The sequence below is a fragment of the Carcharhinus amblyrhynchos genome, chromosome 21 (assembly GCF_965287045.1).
Source record: "Carcharhinus amblyrhynchos chromosome 21, sCarAmb.v2.hapA, whole genome shotgun sequence".
Lineage (NCBI taxonomy): Eukaryota > Metazoa > Chordata > Chondrichthyes > Carcharhiniformes > Carcharhinidae > Carcharhinus > Carcharhinus amblyrhynchos.
The window spans coordinates 9,524,109-9,538,875 of NC_137344.1; the positions used below are offsets into that span (position 1 = coordinate 9,524,109).

The 14,767-nt window shown below is 39.2% G+C and overlaps 1 protein-coding gene across 1 annotated transcript in view; it reads right to left on the reverse strand.

Moving 5' to 3' along the window:
- Positions 1-14,767, reverse strand: part of aspscr1 (ASPSCR1 tether for SLC2A4, UBX domain containing) — a 230,930-nt gene that overhangs the window by 140,921 nt on the left and 75,242 nt on the right. The window contains exons 6-7 of the mRNA XM_080209458.1: positions 13,248-13,321; positions 5,549-6,158 (exon numbers count right to left, since the gene is read on the reverse strand). Of these exons, the coding sequence (XP_080065584.1) occupies positions 5,549-6,158; positions 13,248-13,321 (684 nt within the window). The remainder of the gene's footprint in view (positions 1-5,548; positions 6,159-13,247; positions 13,322-14,767) is intronic.

Here is a 14,767-nt window from a genome sequence, read left to right on the forward strand (position 1 = left end):
TCCAGATCTCACCACCCTCTGTGTGAAAGAATTTCTCCTTAACACATTATGAAACAAAAAACAAAAGGATGGTAGACTACAAGGAAGTGACTGATGTGTAACCTAGAAAAAGCACTCATGAATCACTTGTACTTCATTCATATGGTTATGTGAAGTCTGGAATGCAATGCCAACTACCAATCATTCATAACTTCGATGCTTCTGAATAATTCATATCATTGATGTTCCTGTGTATACTTACTGATATATTTCCCCCCAAAATTGAAAAACACCTCAATTTGTAATGCCATTCATTTTTTTTAAATTGTTCTAATTTTAGCTCCTGTCACCACTCCTCCAAACTGTCCAGTGAAGGAACTGAAGCGACAGAAGCTTCCCAAGCTAACAGTTGTGTTATTAGGTGTTGTTACTTGTTCTTATAGGAAAAGTACTGATCTATCACCTTTCAATACAGAAGTTCAAACTAGTGTGTCCTTCCCCATGCAATTGTGCACTATACACAACAACAATCCACTAACCTGGTTCTCATTTTGACAGCTCCCTGGATTAGTGAATATTTTCCAGTATAAGAACATAAGAAATAGGAGCAGGAGTAGGCCATCTAGCCCTTCGAGCCTGCCCCGCCATTCAATAAGATCATGGCTGAAAGTATGTCACAGTATAAAAATATAACAGGTCTGGCTGTAGGAAATCCAATTTGTTACAACACCTTGGGAGGTATTGTACTAAAAATAACCATAAATAAATTAGGTATTTACCATGCCATTACGAAACTCGTAATTAATTCTGCATCAAAAGCTGTAAATTTGGCAAGTACTGGGCCAAGCTATGATTTATTTTAGAACACACTTCAACTGTGGTTCCAAACAAACTGTCCACGATTATAATGCATGATTCACACCAACACTTTCTTTTACTGAAATAAAAAGACAATGCAACGTCCAGAGAATTAAGGGAACAGCATCCCAACAACAAAGGGTCTAACCTTACATAAAAGAAGATGTCTTCACTTGCACTACATAATACTGGGATCTGATAGTCAATTACTTAGCTTAACTGTAATGTCTATTTTTTAAACCTCTTACCTGCTGTAGGCTTAAATTGTTACAAATGTACTCTGTTCCACTGGGGCAATCTTGGTATGCAAGATGGTAACATTATATCATACATTCTGCCATCCAATGAGTCATACTTCACTTGCCATCTCTTCTCACCCAAAACTTTACTAACATAATGAACAGCTGAAATGTATTTTCAGGGGTATATTTTGTGCAAAAGCAAAGAACACCATTATATTCATGATAGAATTGCAGTTCCTTTTCAGATTTAGTTGGATCATAAAAAGTCTGATTGAATTTCTTTTGCCTGAGAGCATATATCACTTATATACACAAGCATACATAGTCTGCTCATATACACCAGTTTACACAGCCCACATACTTCTCCGTCCCAATTCCTAATGAAGTAAACCTGAGAAGCAAAACACAACACTAATTTATCACAACAGCAGGAATCATAGTCATAAACTTGATCAGATGAACAGCACAGTTAGCAACATGACATATTGTCCAAGTCTGGACAATTGAGGGCTGAGGTCAGGAGAGAAGGATAACATGCTCAGTGAAGTGAATTCACAGTGAAGGATGGCAGTCTACACAAATAGAGCAATACTGCTCAAAAAGAACAAACTTACACTAATGTAGAGGCCTTGACAACATTAGGACCAATGAAAGTGCATGAATCAAAGCAATTTTAACTCTAGCTTCAAAGTAAAGAAATTACAATGCTGACTTGAAAGAGGAAGGAGCACCTTATTTATATACAAGACCAGATTCACATTTTTATATTCAAGACAGGAGTCAGAACATTTAAAAGTACCATACACATTGATCAGTGTATGTGAACTGAAATTTTGCCTAAGCTTAAAATTTGTTAAATGCAGTCTGGGTTAAACTGACGTTTAAACAGAGTTCCCTGATGGTTCAGCTAGTAACTGGATGTTCGAATGAAGAACTGAGCCACAGAACAGGAAAGACTCCAACTATCAATGTTAAATTTGCTAATACCAGCTACCTCAGTATAACCTTTAACCACAAGTGATTTTGGACCAGGTAGAAATGAAACATCCAATGTTCCAACTCAAAGTTCTTTCTAGTATTTTCTGCTGAATATCTGTGAAATTAATTTAGACAGTCTCAATCCAGTTCCAGGTATGCACATACCTACAAACACAAACCTGACCTCCAATTTGGAACTAATTGGCAATATCACTTATCAAGACCCAAGCATGACTGGTGTCTTGGAAAAATGCTACAAAGATGCAGGAGAAGGTGCTGTCTTGGACATGGCATTGAACAGTAAAAGAATCAGCTTCACAATATATCAAGTTGTACTACATCTGACGTGGGAGTACCTGACATCAATACAGATAATTTAAATGGAAAATCTTCCATTTCTCCAGCAGCAATTCCTCTCACTTCCTTCAACAAAAATGCCAAAAAAAATAGTTTCGGTTTGACTGTGGTGCCCAGCCCTCTTCTCCTCCAAAAAGGCCAAGTCACTGCCCCTAACACATCAAGGCCAAGCACCTAGGGGAGGGAGACAACAGATAGCAGTTTGTGACTGCGTAGTTGTATGACAGAATGAATGAGTATATCTAGGGAAGAATGGGAGAATCCTCACTGAACTCTGAAAGAAATAACTTGCATTTACATAATGCCTAAGGTCATTCCAAAATGCTTAAAGCCAATGGAGTAGCAATCCAATATAAACCAATTTGCACAAGGCAAGATTGCACAACAAGCAATGTGACAATAACTAAATCATTTGTTTTAATTATGTTGGTTGACCGATAAATATTGGCCAGGACACGAGACAAAAGCCTCCTGCTCCTCTCCAAAATGGCGCCATGAATCTTTTATATCCACCCGAAAGGGCAGATATGGCCATGTTTTCAAGTCTCATCTGATGACAGCACCTCGGACAGTGCAGCATTCCCTCAGTGTCAGCCTAAATTTTGCACTCCGCCTGTGGAGGGGTCTTGGATTCTCAACTTGCAACTTACAGGCAACACATTCTTTGCATATTCGATTGTTCTACCTCAAGATATTGGCACAGTTTCTATTCTGAAGCCCCAGCCCTCCACCTGTGTGTCACTGTGGAGAAATGAGCTGAGCCACCTGCTCACTGGAAGAGCAGAAAACGAAAGGACAAGAAATTGGATTAAGGCACTATCGCAGCTCTCCCAGTGAACAGATACGGAAGGATACTTGAATTGGAGACTATTCACTGTAATCCTTGGTTAGAGTGTTCTAGAGATGGTGAAAGAAAATTAGAGAAGTAATAGGAAGACTTCTATTTTCACTGCAGAAAAAGTACATGTTTTAAGCCACAGTGCAGGAGTTATAGAAAGGAGACCCATGCTGGAGCAATGAGATCAAGTAAAGATTAGTAAAGAAACTGGAGGGTTGCTTTGTCAAAGGGCCTTCCATGAAATCTTGTACCTTGGTGAATTAGCTGGAACATTGTAGAGAAATCAGACTGAATTTTGGACAGCGGTGATATATGCCTTTTGAATTGTTCCCAAGAAAAGTGAATGAACCTTTAAGATTCTGTAAGATAAGGAAACTCGTAGGGATTGAAAAACAGAAAGTAGAATGATGTTTATAGCAATTCTTTATAAACTGTAATGTTAATATAGTGCCTACTTTGATTAATTCTCTTTGATATACAATAGCCCTTTGTTTAAAAACATTAATTCCTGTGGTGTAGTTCTATTAGTTAATTGCCACTTGTTCAGATTTCTTCTTTAAATGTTAATGATCCCAGCAAGGTTGTCAGTGATGCAACCAGCAAGCATTTCCCAAGAGCAATGGAATTTTACAGCTGTGCGTGGGAATCCCACAGTGTCTGTAGTTTGTCACCTTATGGAGCACAAGTGCACAGTGGAAAGCAGAGCTTGAAGTGCCATGAAAATAACATGCAATTCTGTATTACCAGTGCAAACTGACAAAACTGAAGTCATCTGCAGGCAGGCGCTTCCAACTGCATAATCATCACCTGATGACCAATGGATTGGATAATGTTGGTGGCAAAAAGGTGGTTACTGCTTCCTTCAGTCATTTCCCACTTCCACTTTTTTCCTTGCCCTCTCTCATCCCATTCACCTCAGAAGCACTCTCACTGTGGTCACAGTGAAGGCTGCTGGCCGCCCTCGCAATCAGTGCAATTAATTGACTTCTCGCCTCCTCAGTCTGCCGAAAGTCCCTAATTGGACATGGATCTCAGAGACACCTTCTTATTCGGATACTGGCAGTCTTGCTGCTCTGCTGATCAAATTACTGATCCAAAAAGGGCATTTTCTGGACAACAGGACCAAAGATGGGAAAGTCCAGCCTCAATGTAAAAAATGAGCACTTTCAATTTAGGTGCCTCCTAGCACCAAAATAACGCCCCTATTATAAAGGAAAGAATTTATGTTTCCTGGGTTTGAATTGGGTTGCAATTTTAATCCAGATTGAGACTCTCCAAGCAAATGAGAATTTTTGAAGTCCACTGCATATTCTAGCAATCATTGCTGCACAGTCAGTATAATGGAGTGAAGCTTCTTTTACTGGCTCTCTGTACAAACACTCTGAATTAATTTGGATGCAAATACAGGGCCAGAAGTTCTTTCTGGAAGTCTGTCTTGTACGTCAGCAACTCTTATGATGCTGCTTCAGTCTTGGTTTTGTATAACTGCTTTGTCTAGCAATATTTCTTGCATTTTAGAATGTACATTCCAGGATGGAGGAGGCAAATCTCAGTAAGCCGAATACTTACATTGCTCAGGACTACTTGAACACCTGAAGCAAAAGATTTGTATTGAAGTTTGCCAAAGGAAGGTTTAACATTGATCGGTGAGCTGTTATAAGCTGCCAATTGCGACAAATAGGGAAGTTTCATCAAGGATTCCCACACTCCCAACAGGTTTTAAGAGCCATCCCAATCATTTGTTTGCAGCAGTGTAGATGTGGCATGATTACCAAGTCAAGGAATTAAACGTTGGTAACTGGAAACCTCTTGAATTCCTAAAGTAGAGCCAGCTAATACAGCAACTGGTCTGTGAGTAGTTTGGAATGAACATCGAAGGAAGAATATTTAACTTTCATCATGTAATTCAGCATCAGGAAGATTCAAAGTCAGACAAGGCAAGTCAAAAGGAAGTGACTAAGTAAAATGAAACTTGGGTTTTAAAAGTCTAAGATTATCAGAGGAAGGAAAGGCCAGGAATGCCAAAAATACAAAGGACTGTTTTTTCAAGTTGCTACATGACTATCACATCACAGTTGTTGAAACAGATGCTATCTGCAAAGGGGGGAAAAATAACTCTTCCATTGGAATTGAAGACTTTTATGCTTATATAGTAACTTCAGAAACAAAGATGCTGGCAGAAATGCAGCATGACTTGTTACTACAAGCTAAGGGTCCAAAACACACAGCTTCCTTGCACCTGCTGCAACCGCAGTGAACAAAACCGTTAAAACAAAACCAACATCTAATTTCCTACCTTCGGCGGTGACTGCTTGGATTTCTTTGGATGAGGTGGACCAGCTGGAGTAGAAGAGTGTGTCGTTGCCTTTGATGGTTCACCAGGGGTAAAGTGTTTTTGATCTGTATGTAACTGGCCTAGTTTCGGACCGCCTTCTGGAAAGTGGGTGAGCACAGGACTTTCATTTAGTTTTGCAGATGAGGCAACATGGTCTGAAACACCAGAACATTCCGAGGGAGGATGTGGTTCAGGAGCAGCAGGCTGAGCTGAACCATCACTTGGCTTTTCTGATGGCTCTGATCTGATCTGTTCAATTGGCAACATGCTTTCATCTTTCTTTTGAAAAGGCTCTGCAATGTCTTTACTTTGTTCTTGTGGCAAGTCCATTGGTGGCACTTTCTTCTCTACAAAAACCTCCACAGTTCTGCTCGAGTTAATCACAGTGTTCAACCCATTAGGACTAGAATCCTCCACAGAACAAACAGGATCTGGTTCAAGAGGAGAGCCATCAACAACCTCAATCAGCACAGTTTTCGATTCAGATTTGTTCACTGGCTGTTTGTCAGAAATTGCAGCCAAATCCATTGGTTCATTTTGTCCATCCACACTTGATTTCTTCAAAACATACCTATGTGAAAGAATGATACAGAATTAAAGCCCAAGTTGCATACTTAACCCTGCTAATCATTTAGCCCTGCAACTGTTTCATTAGTTTAGTCGGGCAGCATCTGCATTAGCTAATGCTGTGATGCAAAGAACACTACTTTCAGAAAATTATGCATCAAGGTGCATGAAACAGTTCTGCTGGCAATGCTATTCAACCTAAAATACCATTGTTGTATTAAGGTGTGCAAATGTACCATCTTAGAATGTATGAACAAGGCAACTTGACCTCTGCAAATAAAGATGAGGGCAGAAAATGGAAGCCAAAGACAATAGTCTAGAATTAATCATATGTTTTTTTAGATGCAGAACTGTTTATTTCATTCAAATGTGTCCTCAACCATAATGTCTTTTGGCACAGCTTTTTTTTTTCCATCAGCCACAAAAGGCTACCAGGTGGCTTGGCTCAGTTGGTTGCCTTGAATCAAACGGGTTGTGGGATGAAAGCTCACACCAAGACTTCAACACATAATCTCAACTGACACTTGTGAAATACTAGCAGTGTGAGTTGTTGCCAGAAGTTCTATTGTTTGGTTGGAATGTTAAACTGTCCACCTGCTAGCAGAGGCTTTAAAATCCTGCAGTAGTACTCAAGAGCAGGGTGTTCTCTCACTGGACTGGTTAGCACTCCTGTCTCAAACCGCACTGTGACAAATAGTACAACTGGTCATTCATTCATCGCACTGCTTTTTGTGGAACCTTCCTGTACTCAAAATTACAGCCATGCTCCCACAAGTAACAGTCACCATTTTAAAGTATGAGCTTCAATAAAAATTAAAGCCTTTTTCCTCGGTTTTTTGACTTCTCGGGAACTGTATCAATTATCGCAAAGGGGTGTCAAAGAGAACAGCAACAATGAATCCATGTGACAGAAAGGACACAAACCCCCTCCAAAAAAAGGGAGCAATAAAGTGCGCAACCCAGAATTCTAATCTTCTTAAAGCGAACTATTTCAAAGTCAAGAATGCTAATTGTGGAATTTAGCATTTATGTCTCAAAGTAGTGTTTTCAAATTTCTAGTGGCGCATTTGTTATTATCTGCCATGTCCCAGTCTGCTGCATTGAGGGTAGGAACGCTTCATCAAGATATTAAAAATGTGCAGTCTGGTAATGCTCAAGTGCAAATGAAATAGCAGCGCAACTGGCATGACCATAGGTGACTCACATACGCCAAGGCAAACCCTGCAATCTACTCCCAAGACCTTTCCCAAATGACCTCCATCAAGCATCCAAGGCCTCTGGTTGAAATTCTGAGACAGTATCCATCCCTGAAGATGTTGAGTTGCTGCCCCACTCAGCGCCTGTGAAACAGAATGCTCCCTTGCCACAGGTCCTTCTCAGCAACTAGTACTATGTACAACGGTGAAGGAGGCAAGGGTCCATCCAAAGCTTGGCTTCAGTTTGTTTTATTGTGAATAGAACAAAGCAAAATTTGTAAAACAGATTACACAACTGAATTTACTGCTTTAACAATGTTCATTTCTCTCTAAGATGAATTTAACACTGCAAACAGCACATACAAAAACACACTTTATTCTCAAATACTAACAAGGCTGAAACAAAGGAACTACGTGAACAGCATTTGTACAAAAGTTTCAATTTATTGCTAAGATTTTTCTGATTCTTGATGTAAATTGGTTTATTTTCCTCACCTCCTCCAATGTCTTTTAGCTCCTTGCCGTTGGAGCTCTTCAGCATGTTACAGGTGTAGCATCTTCAATTTTAGAACATTCTTCCATATATGAATTTTTTTTTTAAATCCTGTGACCTCCTTAGTCCTCAATATGTCCATGTAGGTGATGCTTCCATTTGTGTCAGTTGCACAGTAATGTTTATCTTTATGCTGTTTTTGAGCCTGTACTCCTTTCACAGGAACAGACCATTCAGCCTGTCACACCTGCTGCACCATTGAATATGATCATGGCTAAACGGACACTTCAATGTCTTTTACCCATACTATCCCCATAACCCTCTATGTTGTTGATCGGAAATCGATCATTCTGTACCTTAAACATGCTCAATGACTGAACTTCCACTGCCATCTGGGATAGAGAATGCCACATAAATTTCTCTTCACCCCAGTCCTACGTGGCATCCCACTTATTTTGAAATTGTTCGCCGCCACCGCCCCCCCCGCCCCCCATTCTTACCTATATCTATCTTGTCTATTGCTTTGAATATTTTGTAGGTTTCAATGAGATCATCTCAGGTTCTTCAAAACTCTGGAGAATATAGGAATAGGCCGTTCAGTCCTCTTTTCATAAGACAGTCCCACCATCCCCAGAATAAGTCGTTAACTTTTGTTGCACTCTCTCTTTGGCAATAATATCCTTTGAGGTAAGAGGACCAAAAGTGCACACAATACTTCATGTGTGGTCTAACCAAGCTTCTGTACAATTAAAGCAAAACTTCACTATTCCTGCTCAAATCCTCTTGTGATAAAGGTTAACATTTCATTAGTGTTCCTAATAGCTTGCTGCACATACTAGCCTTCAACGACTTATGGACAAGGACACCAAGATCTCTTTGAACAACTTTGAATTTCTTACTATTTAGGAAATACTTTACACATCTGTTCCTTTTACCAACATAGATTACCTCAGATTTTTCCACATTTATCCCATCTGCCATGTTCTTAACCGCTCACTAAATCTGTCCAAATCCTCCTGGAGCCACAACACAAACTTCCTCACAACACAAATTCCCACCTTGCGTTGTATCATCTACCAACTTGGAAATATTACATTTGATCCGCACATCCAAATCCAAAGCATGAAGAGTAAATTAGTTGGATAATACAATGTAAAAAGGTTTGTTGCACTACTGGAACATGCAAAGAACAAAGATGTTAATGCACAATGTTTCTACATATACCAGTATTGTATTTCTCATTTTTTATTTAATCCAACATTGAATTACATCAGCTTCAGATCATTGGTATCATTAATGCCTTTTCTGTGACCAAAAGCACAGGTGCAGTTAATCAGTTTACGACTCAGAGATGTATTCTTCTCTTTAAAGGAATAGTTGCTCATAAATAAAAGGTTTTTTTCCTCTACAAGTGACTTCTAAGAAACTTCAAAAAATGCTGGAGAGAAAGGCAAAGAAAGCAGCAGCACTGGGCTGCCAAACCAAAGCTAAGTAGAAATCTGCAGGGCAAGTGATATAAGCTTTTATTTTGCTATAGTAAACAAACTAAAATACACATGGCACATGGTGATGGAGCCACTGCAATTTAAGGAACTTCCTTGAGGTGAGGAGTCTGACCAAAAGGGCTGCATATGAAGAACTTTCAGAACAAGGTCTTGCAGACTCAGGTGTTCAATTGCCTGACTGAAGCCTTCATATTAGCCATGATACTGGTGTGCACCTAATTTCAATACCAAGAGCACTTAAAATGTACTTCAAGGAATCCTGACTTATCAAAACCAGTTCTCTATGTTGACAAGACAGAAAGGAAAAGCAAAATATCTAAATTTCAATGTTTCTGACATTCACTCAATTACGAGATCAGAAATGGAGTCTTAATGTAAGGTGAGCGTGTACAGGATCACAGTTTAATTGACAAATGAATGGGTCAAGACAACACAAAAGAGATATTTTGAACGTAGAAAATTTTCAAAATTAAATAGGATCCATCTGTGACAGCTGTGGCCCTTAAATTATTTTTTGAATATTGGTACATAAGTCTTGAAATAATGGGAACCACATCTCTAAACAATTAAAATGAAATTGCAATAAATATCACAGGTGCAATTTGAGCAAAGATATGGGACCTTACCAAAGGTGATAAGGCAACATTGGGATGTAAAGGACATCATTTCCAAAAGGACTGAATAAATGTGTAGTCTTTGCTTGCAGGCATTTTCACATCCACAAAAAGAGAAACATCAATATATAACAGAGGAGAAAGGAGTAGATAAATATCCAGCCCCAAATACTGACATGAACTGAATGCACATAAAAATAGAGACAAATTAAAACTCTGCGGCTAAGGAGAAAGCTAATTGAAAAAGAGGAAGCAATGGCACGGGGAATAAATCACCCCACTAGGGTACAGCATACAACTATCAATATTGTATACCAAACTAGAGGCTTTATGTTTGATTCCTTATTTCCAAACTAAATAATTTTAAAAGTATTTTGACCTTTAATAAAAGCACTTGAATGCATTAAAGTCATAAAGGGTATTATGTTAAAATTCACAATGGTAAAGTTTAATTCACCAAGACTATCATAAGTTTGCAGATGACACCAAGATTGGTGGTGTAGTGGACAGGGAAGAAGGTTATCTTGGATTGCAACGGGAAACTGATCAATTGGGCCAGCAGGCTGATGCATGGCAGATGGAATTTAATTTAGATAAATGCGAGGTGATGCATTTTGATGGATCAAACCAGGGCAGGACTTACTCAGTTAATGGTAAGACGTTGGGGAGATTTTTGGAACAAAGAGATCCAGGGGTACAGGTTCATAGCTTCTTGGAAGTGGAGTCACAAGTGGACAGAGTGGTGAGGAAGGCATTCAGCATGCTTGGTTTCATTGGTCAGAACATTGAGTACAGAAGTTGGGACATCTTGTTGAAGTTGTACAAGACATTGGTACGGTCATACTTGGAATACTGTGTACAGTTCTGGTTACCCTATTATAGGAAGGATATTATTAAACTAGAAAAAGGGCAGAAAAGGTCTACTAGGACGCTACTGGGACTTGATGATTTGAGTTATAAGGAGAGGCTGGGTAGACTGGGACTTCTTTCACTGGATAATCTCATTAAGGTCTATAAAGTAATGAGGGGCAAGGTAGATAGCCAAAATCTTTTCCCAACAGTAGGCAAGTTTACAACTAGAAAGCATAGGTTTAAGATGAGAGGGGAGAGGTACAAAAAGGATCCAGAGGAGCAATTCTTTTCACACAGAGGGTTGAGAGTGTCTGAGCGAGCTGCCAGAGATGCGAGTGAGGTGGGTACAATTTTATCTTTCAAAAAGCATTTAGACAGTTACATGATATAGAGATTGTTATAGAGGGACATGGGTCAAACGTTGGCAATTTGGACCAGCTTAATGATAAAGACTGGATGGCATGGACAAGTTGGGCTGAAGGGCCTGTCTCCATGCTGTAAACTTCTATGACTCTATCTCATTCTGCTTCTGAATATCTATTACCAGTGCTAAATCAGTGGTGATCATGTGTTAGGGCGGCACGGTGGCACAGTGGTTAGAACTGCTGCCTCACAGCAGCAAGGAAATCAGGTTCAATTCCTGGCTTGGGTGACTGTGTGGAGTTTGTACATTCTTCCCATGTCTGCGTGGGTTTCCTCCAGGTATTCCAATTTCCTCCCACAGTCCAAAGATGCGCTAGTTAGGTGGATTGGTCATGCTAAATTGCCCCTTAGTGTCAGGGGACTAGCTGGGGTAAATGCATGTGGTTATGGGGATACAGCCTGGGTGGAATTGTGTTCAGTGCAGACTCGATGGGCCGAATGGCCTCCATCTGCACTGTCAGATTCTATCATAGCGGACTCACACCTAGTAGCCAAATCCTATTAATGTAAGTTATGAAAGTCAATTCAATAAATCTGGTGATTTGTGGCTAAAGCTTAGAAAAATTACATCAAGCTGCCAGGCTTTTGTGTAAACTTTAAATGGACACTATGTGGTCTGACCAAATACATGACTAGTCTACACGATGTAGCTCACTCTTAATGCTCTCTGAAGTGACCTAGCAAGCCACTTAGTTGTAAAATAAAATTACTGTGAAACATGAGCGGTTCAAGAAGGTGGCCTACCACCCATTTCTGGGCACAACTAGGGATGGGCAATAAATGCATCCATGCCAGCTAAGGCACATTCCAAGAACAAATTAAAAAAACATGATGGTTCATTACTTTTTGTGATTTTTGTTCAGTGTGTTGGAACTTGATAGAATTACTATACTTCATATTCAGAAATTGCATTCAACCATGCAAATATGGCAGAAAATAAAATACAATGCTTTTGAGAATTTGTCCTGAAAATTTAATTACATTCCACCTGCCAACTGAAGTATATAATCTGTCCCAAGGCTGTCAAGAATCAGGATTTTCCTTTAACACATTCCATATGAAGAAATGAAATAAGGATTACGCAGAAACATATGTAGCCCATTACTACTTTTCAAAACAGGTTAATTCACTTAAAAGCAAGTCATATAAGAGCAAGTTTCATTTAAGAGCAAGTCTTACTTCCCCACCCTGCTCCCACTGATTGCTACAGTATACTGCATGCTGTTTCACTTATAAACATGCTTTACTTTCAAGGCCCACAACACCCTTCAGTAATCAAATATGCCCTTGCCTCATTTTGTCCTTTAGTGAGTGCCATTAATCAATCCAGCTATCCACAATAGCCTTAATGCCAATAGCCTACTCTTTAAAGATAAACTATTTATCTCAGCCCAATAGTTTAGGCTTTGTCTAATTAGACATCAGAACTGTCAGCTATCAGGCACATTAATTTTATTTAACATGCTGCACTCTAATTTTGAGGAAGATTTTGTGGAATAACTCCTTGCGCAACATGTAAGTACTTCATAAAGAACATTTTTCACTATCAGCAAGTTTTGCTGAGAAATTCTGCACACAGCAATACGCCATATACAAACAGCAGCAAATGGGACTTTTTAATAAGAGAAACTGTTGTGAATATAGAGCAGGTCAGTCTGAAAGGAGGAAAGACAGATTCATGTTTCAGTTAAAGACCCTAAATCACAACGGTGTCTGTTGAAAGGTCTCCAACTGAAATATGAACTTGCCTGTTCTCTTTTTGGCCAAGTCTGTTGTGCACTTCCACCATTTTCTGGTTTTATTTCAGATATAAGTGTTATCCCCCCATAGTTTTCCTTTAAGTTTCTTGTGGCAGGGCCAAAATGCCTGAAAACGCATTTTGGTTACAAATGGTGACCGACTTCTACTTAGAATGATTACTTCCTGCTAATCACAAGAGGTAAAGATCATAGCTTTAACAGTAACAGTTTTCACTGAAATATGATTGCTCAAGTTCAGTTGGTTTCTTACCTAATTATGGCACTACCACCAGTGAGCCCAAGTGATTTTAGAGTGGTTGTCTTTAATGCAGATTCTCCAGTTATCTGAAACAGGCCACAAAGTGAAAGAACATGTGTTAAAAAATAAGATTTTAAAAGTAATCACCTCCATTAATTCTTTATGCAAATTTTTCCTGTGTCAATAATAACCCATACAACATGGCTTCGTTTGAACACTGGTTAAGAATCACAAGATCATGTTTCCTGCTTCTAAATAATTTTAAGAAAGCCTGCCATGAGAAGTAAACACAATCATCTTTACATGCTTTCATATTAGGGGTGTTATATAGTATTATAATTTAGAGGGGGAGGGGGACAAGATTATTAATTCATTTGTAAAGGTTCTTCAACCTAAAAGGTTAGAGAACGACTGCCACAAAATTTTAAAAGTGTATGTGCAGCGTACACTTGCGCATTTCCAAGCAGTCATCCTATTAACACTATAAATTATGCCAACCCACAAGGCACAGCCACCAAAATGGAACTTGCACTGTGGCACAAAAAATAAGGGCACGCGATGCCAAGAGAACTCCTATTACACTTCCCCAACTTCGCAGATCACTCCCAACTTCAGAAAAGTACTCTTTATTTCATCAATGTCATATTTTCCTTCCCTTTGCAAGTCACCATTGAAACATTTGCAAACCAGTTTAATGCCAAATTATGGGAAATTCTAAGCTCTGGGCTACAACTAGGAATTGTATTAAAGCTATATAATTACGTTCAATTTGGATTCCCCGTAGTCAGCCAGTGAATCTATCTGGCCTTCAAAAATGAAACAACACTGTTCTAACCCATCGTACATCTTAGTTCTAAAATTTATAAACACAAAACCTGAAAATTTCACATTTCTATTTCATTAAATTATTGTTTTGACACTTGTAAGATGAAAAAAAACACTGTTCTAACCCACTGTGCATCTAGTTCTAAAATTTATAAACACCAAACCTAAAAATTTCACAATTCTAGTCCATTAAATTATTTTTTTTTTACAAGTGTCAAAATTTGTTACAAGGTGGTGCAATGCTAACTTGGCCAAGAAACGCAGAAAATGTCATGCTTTCAAAGTGTATAAATCTGAATGAGGGTAATAATACTGGGACTTGATGGATTGAGTTATAAGGAGAGGCTGGATATACTAGGACTTTTTCCTCTGGAGTGTAGGAGGCTGAGGGGTGATCTTATCGAGGTCTATAAAATAATGAGGGGCACAGATCAGCTAGATAGTCAATATCTTTTCCGAAAGGTAGGGGAGTCTAAAACTAGAGTTTAAGGTGAGAGGAGAGAGATACATAAGAACATAAGAAATAGGAGTAGGAGTAGGCCATCTAGCCCCTCAAGCCTGCCCCGCCATTCAATAAGATCATGGCTGATCTGTTGTGGCTCAGTTCCACATTCCCGTCCTCTCCCCATAACCCTTAATCCCCTTGCCTATCAAAAACCTATCAACCCGCATCTTAAATATATTTAGTGAGGCAGCCTCCACCACTT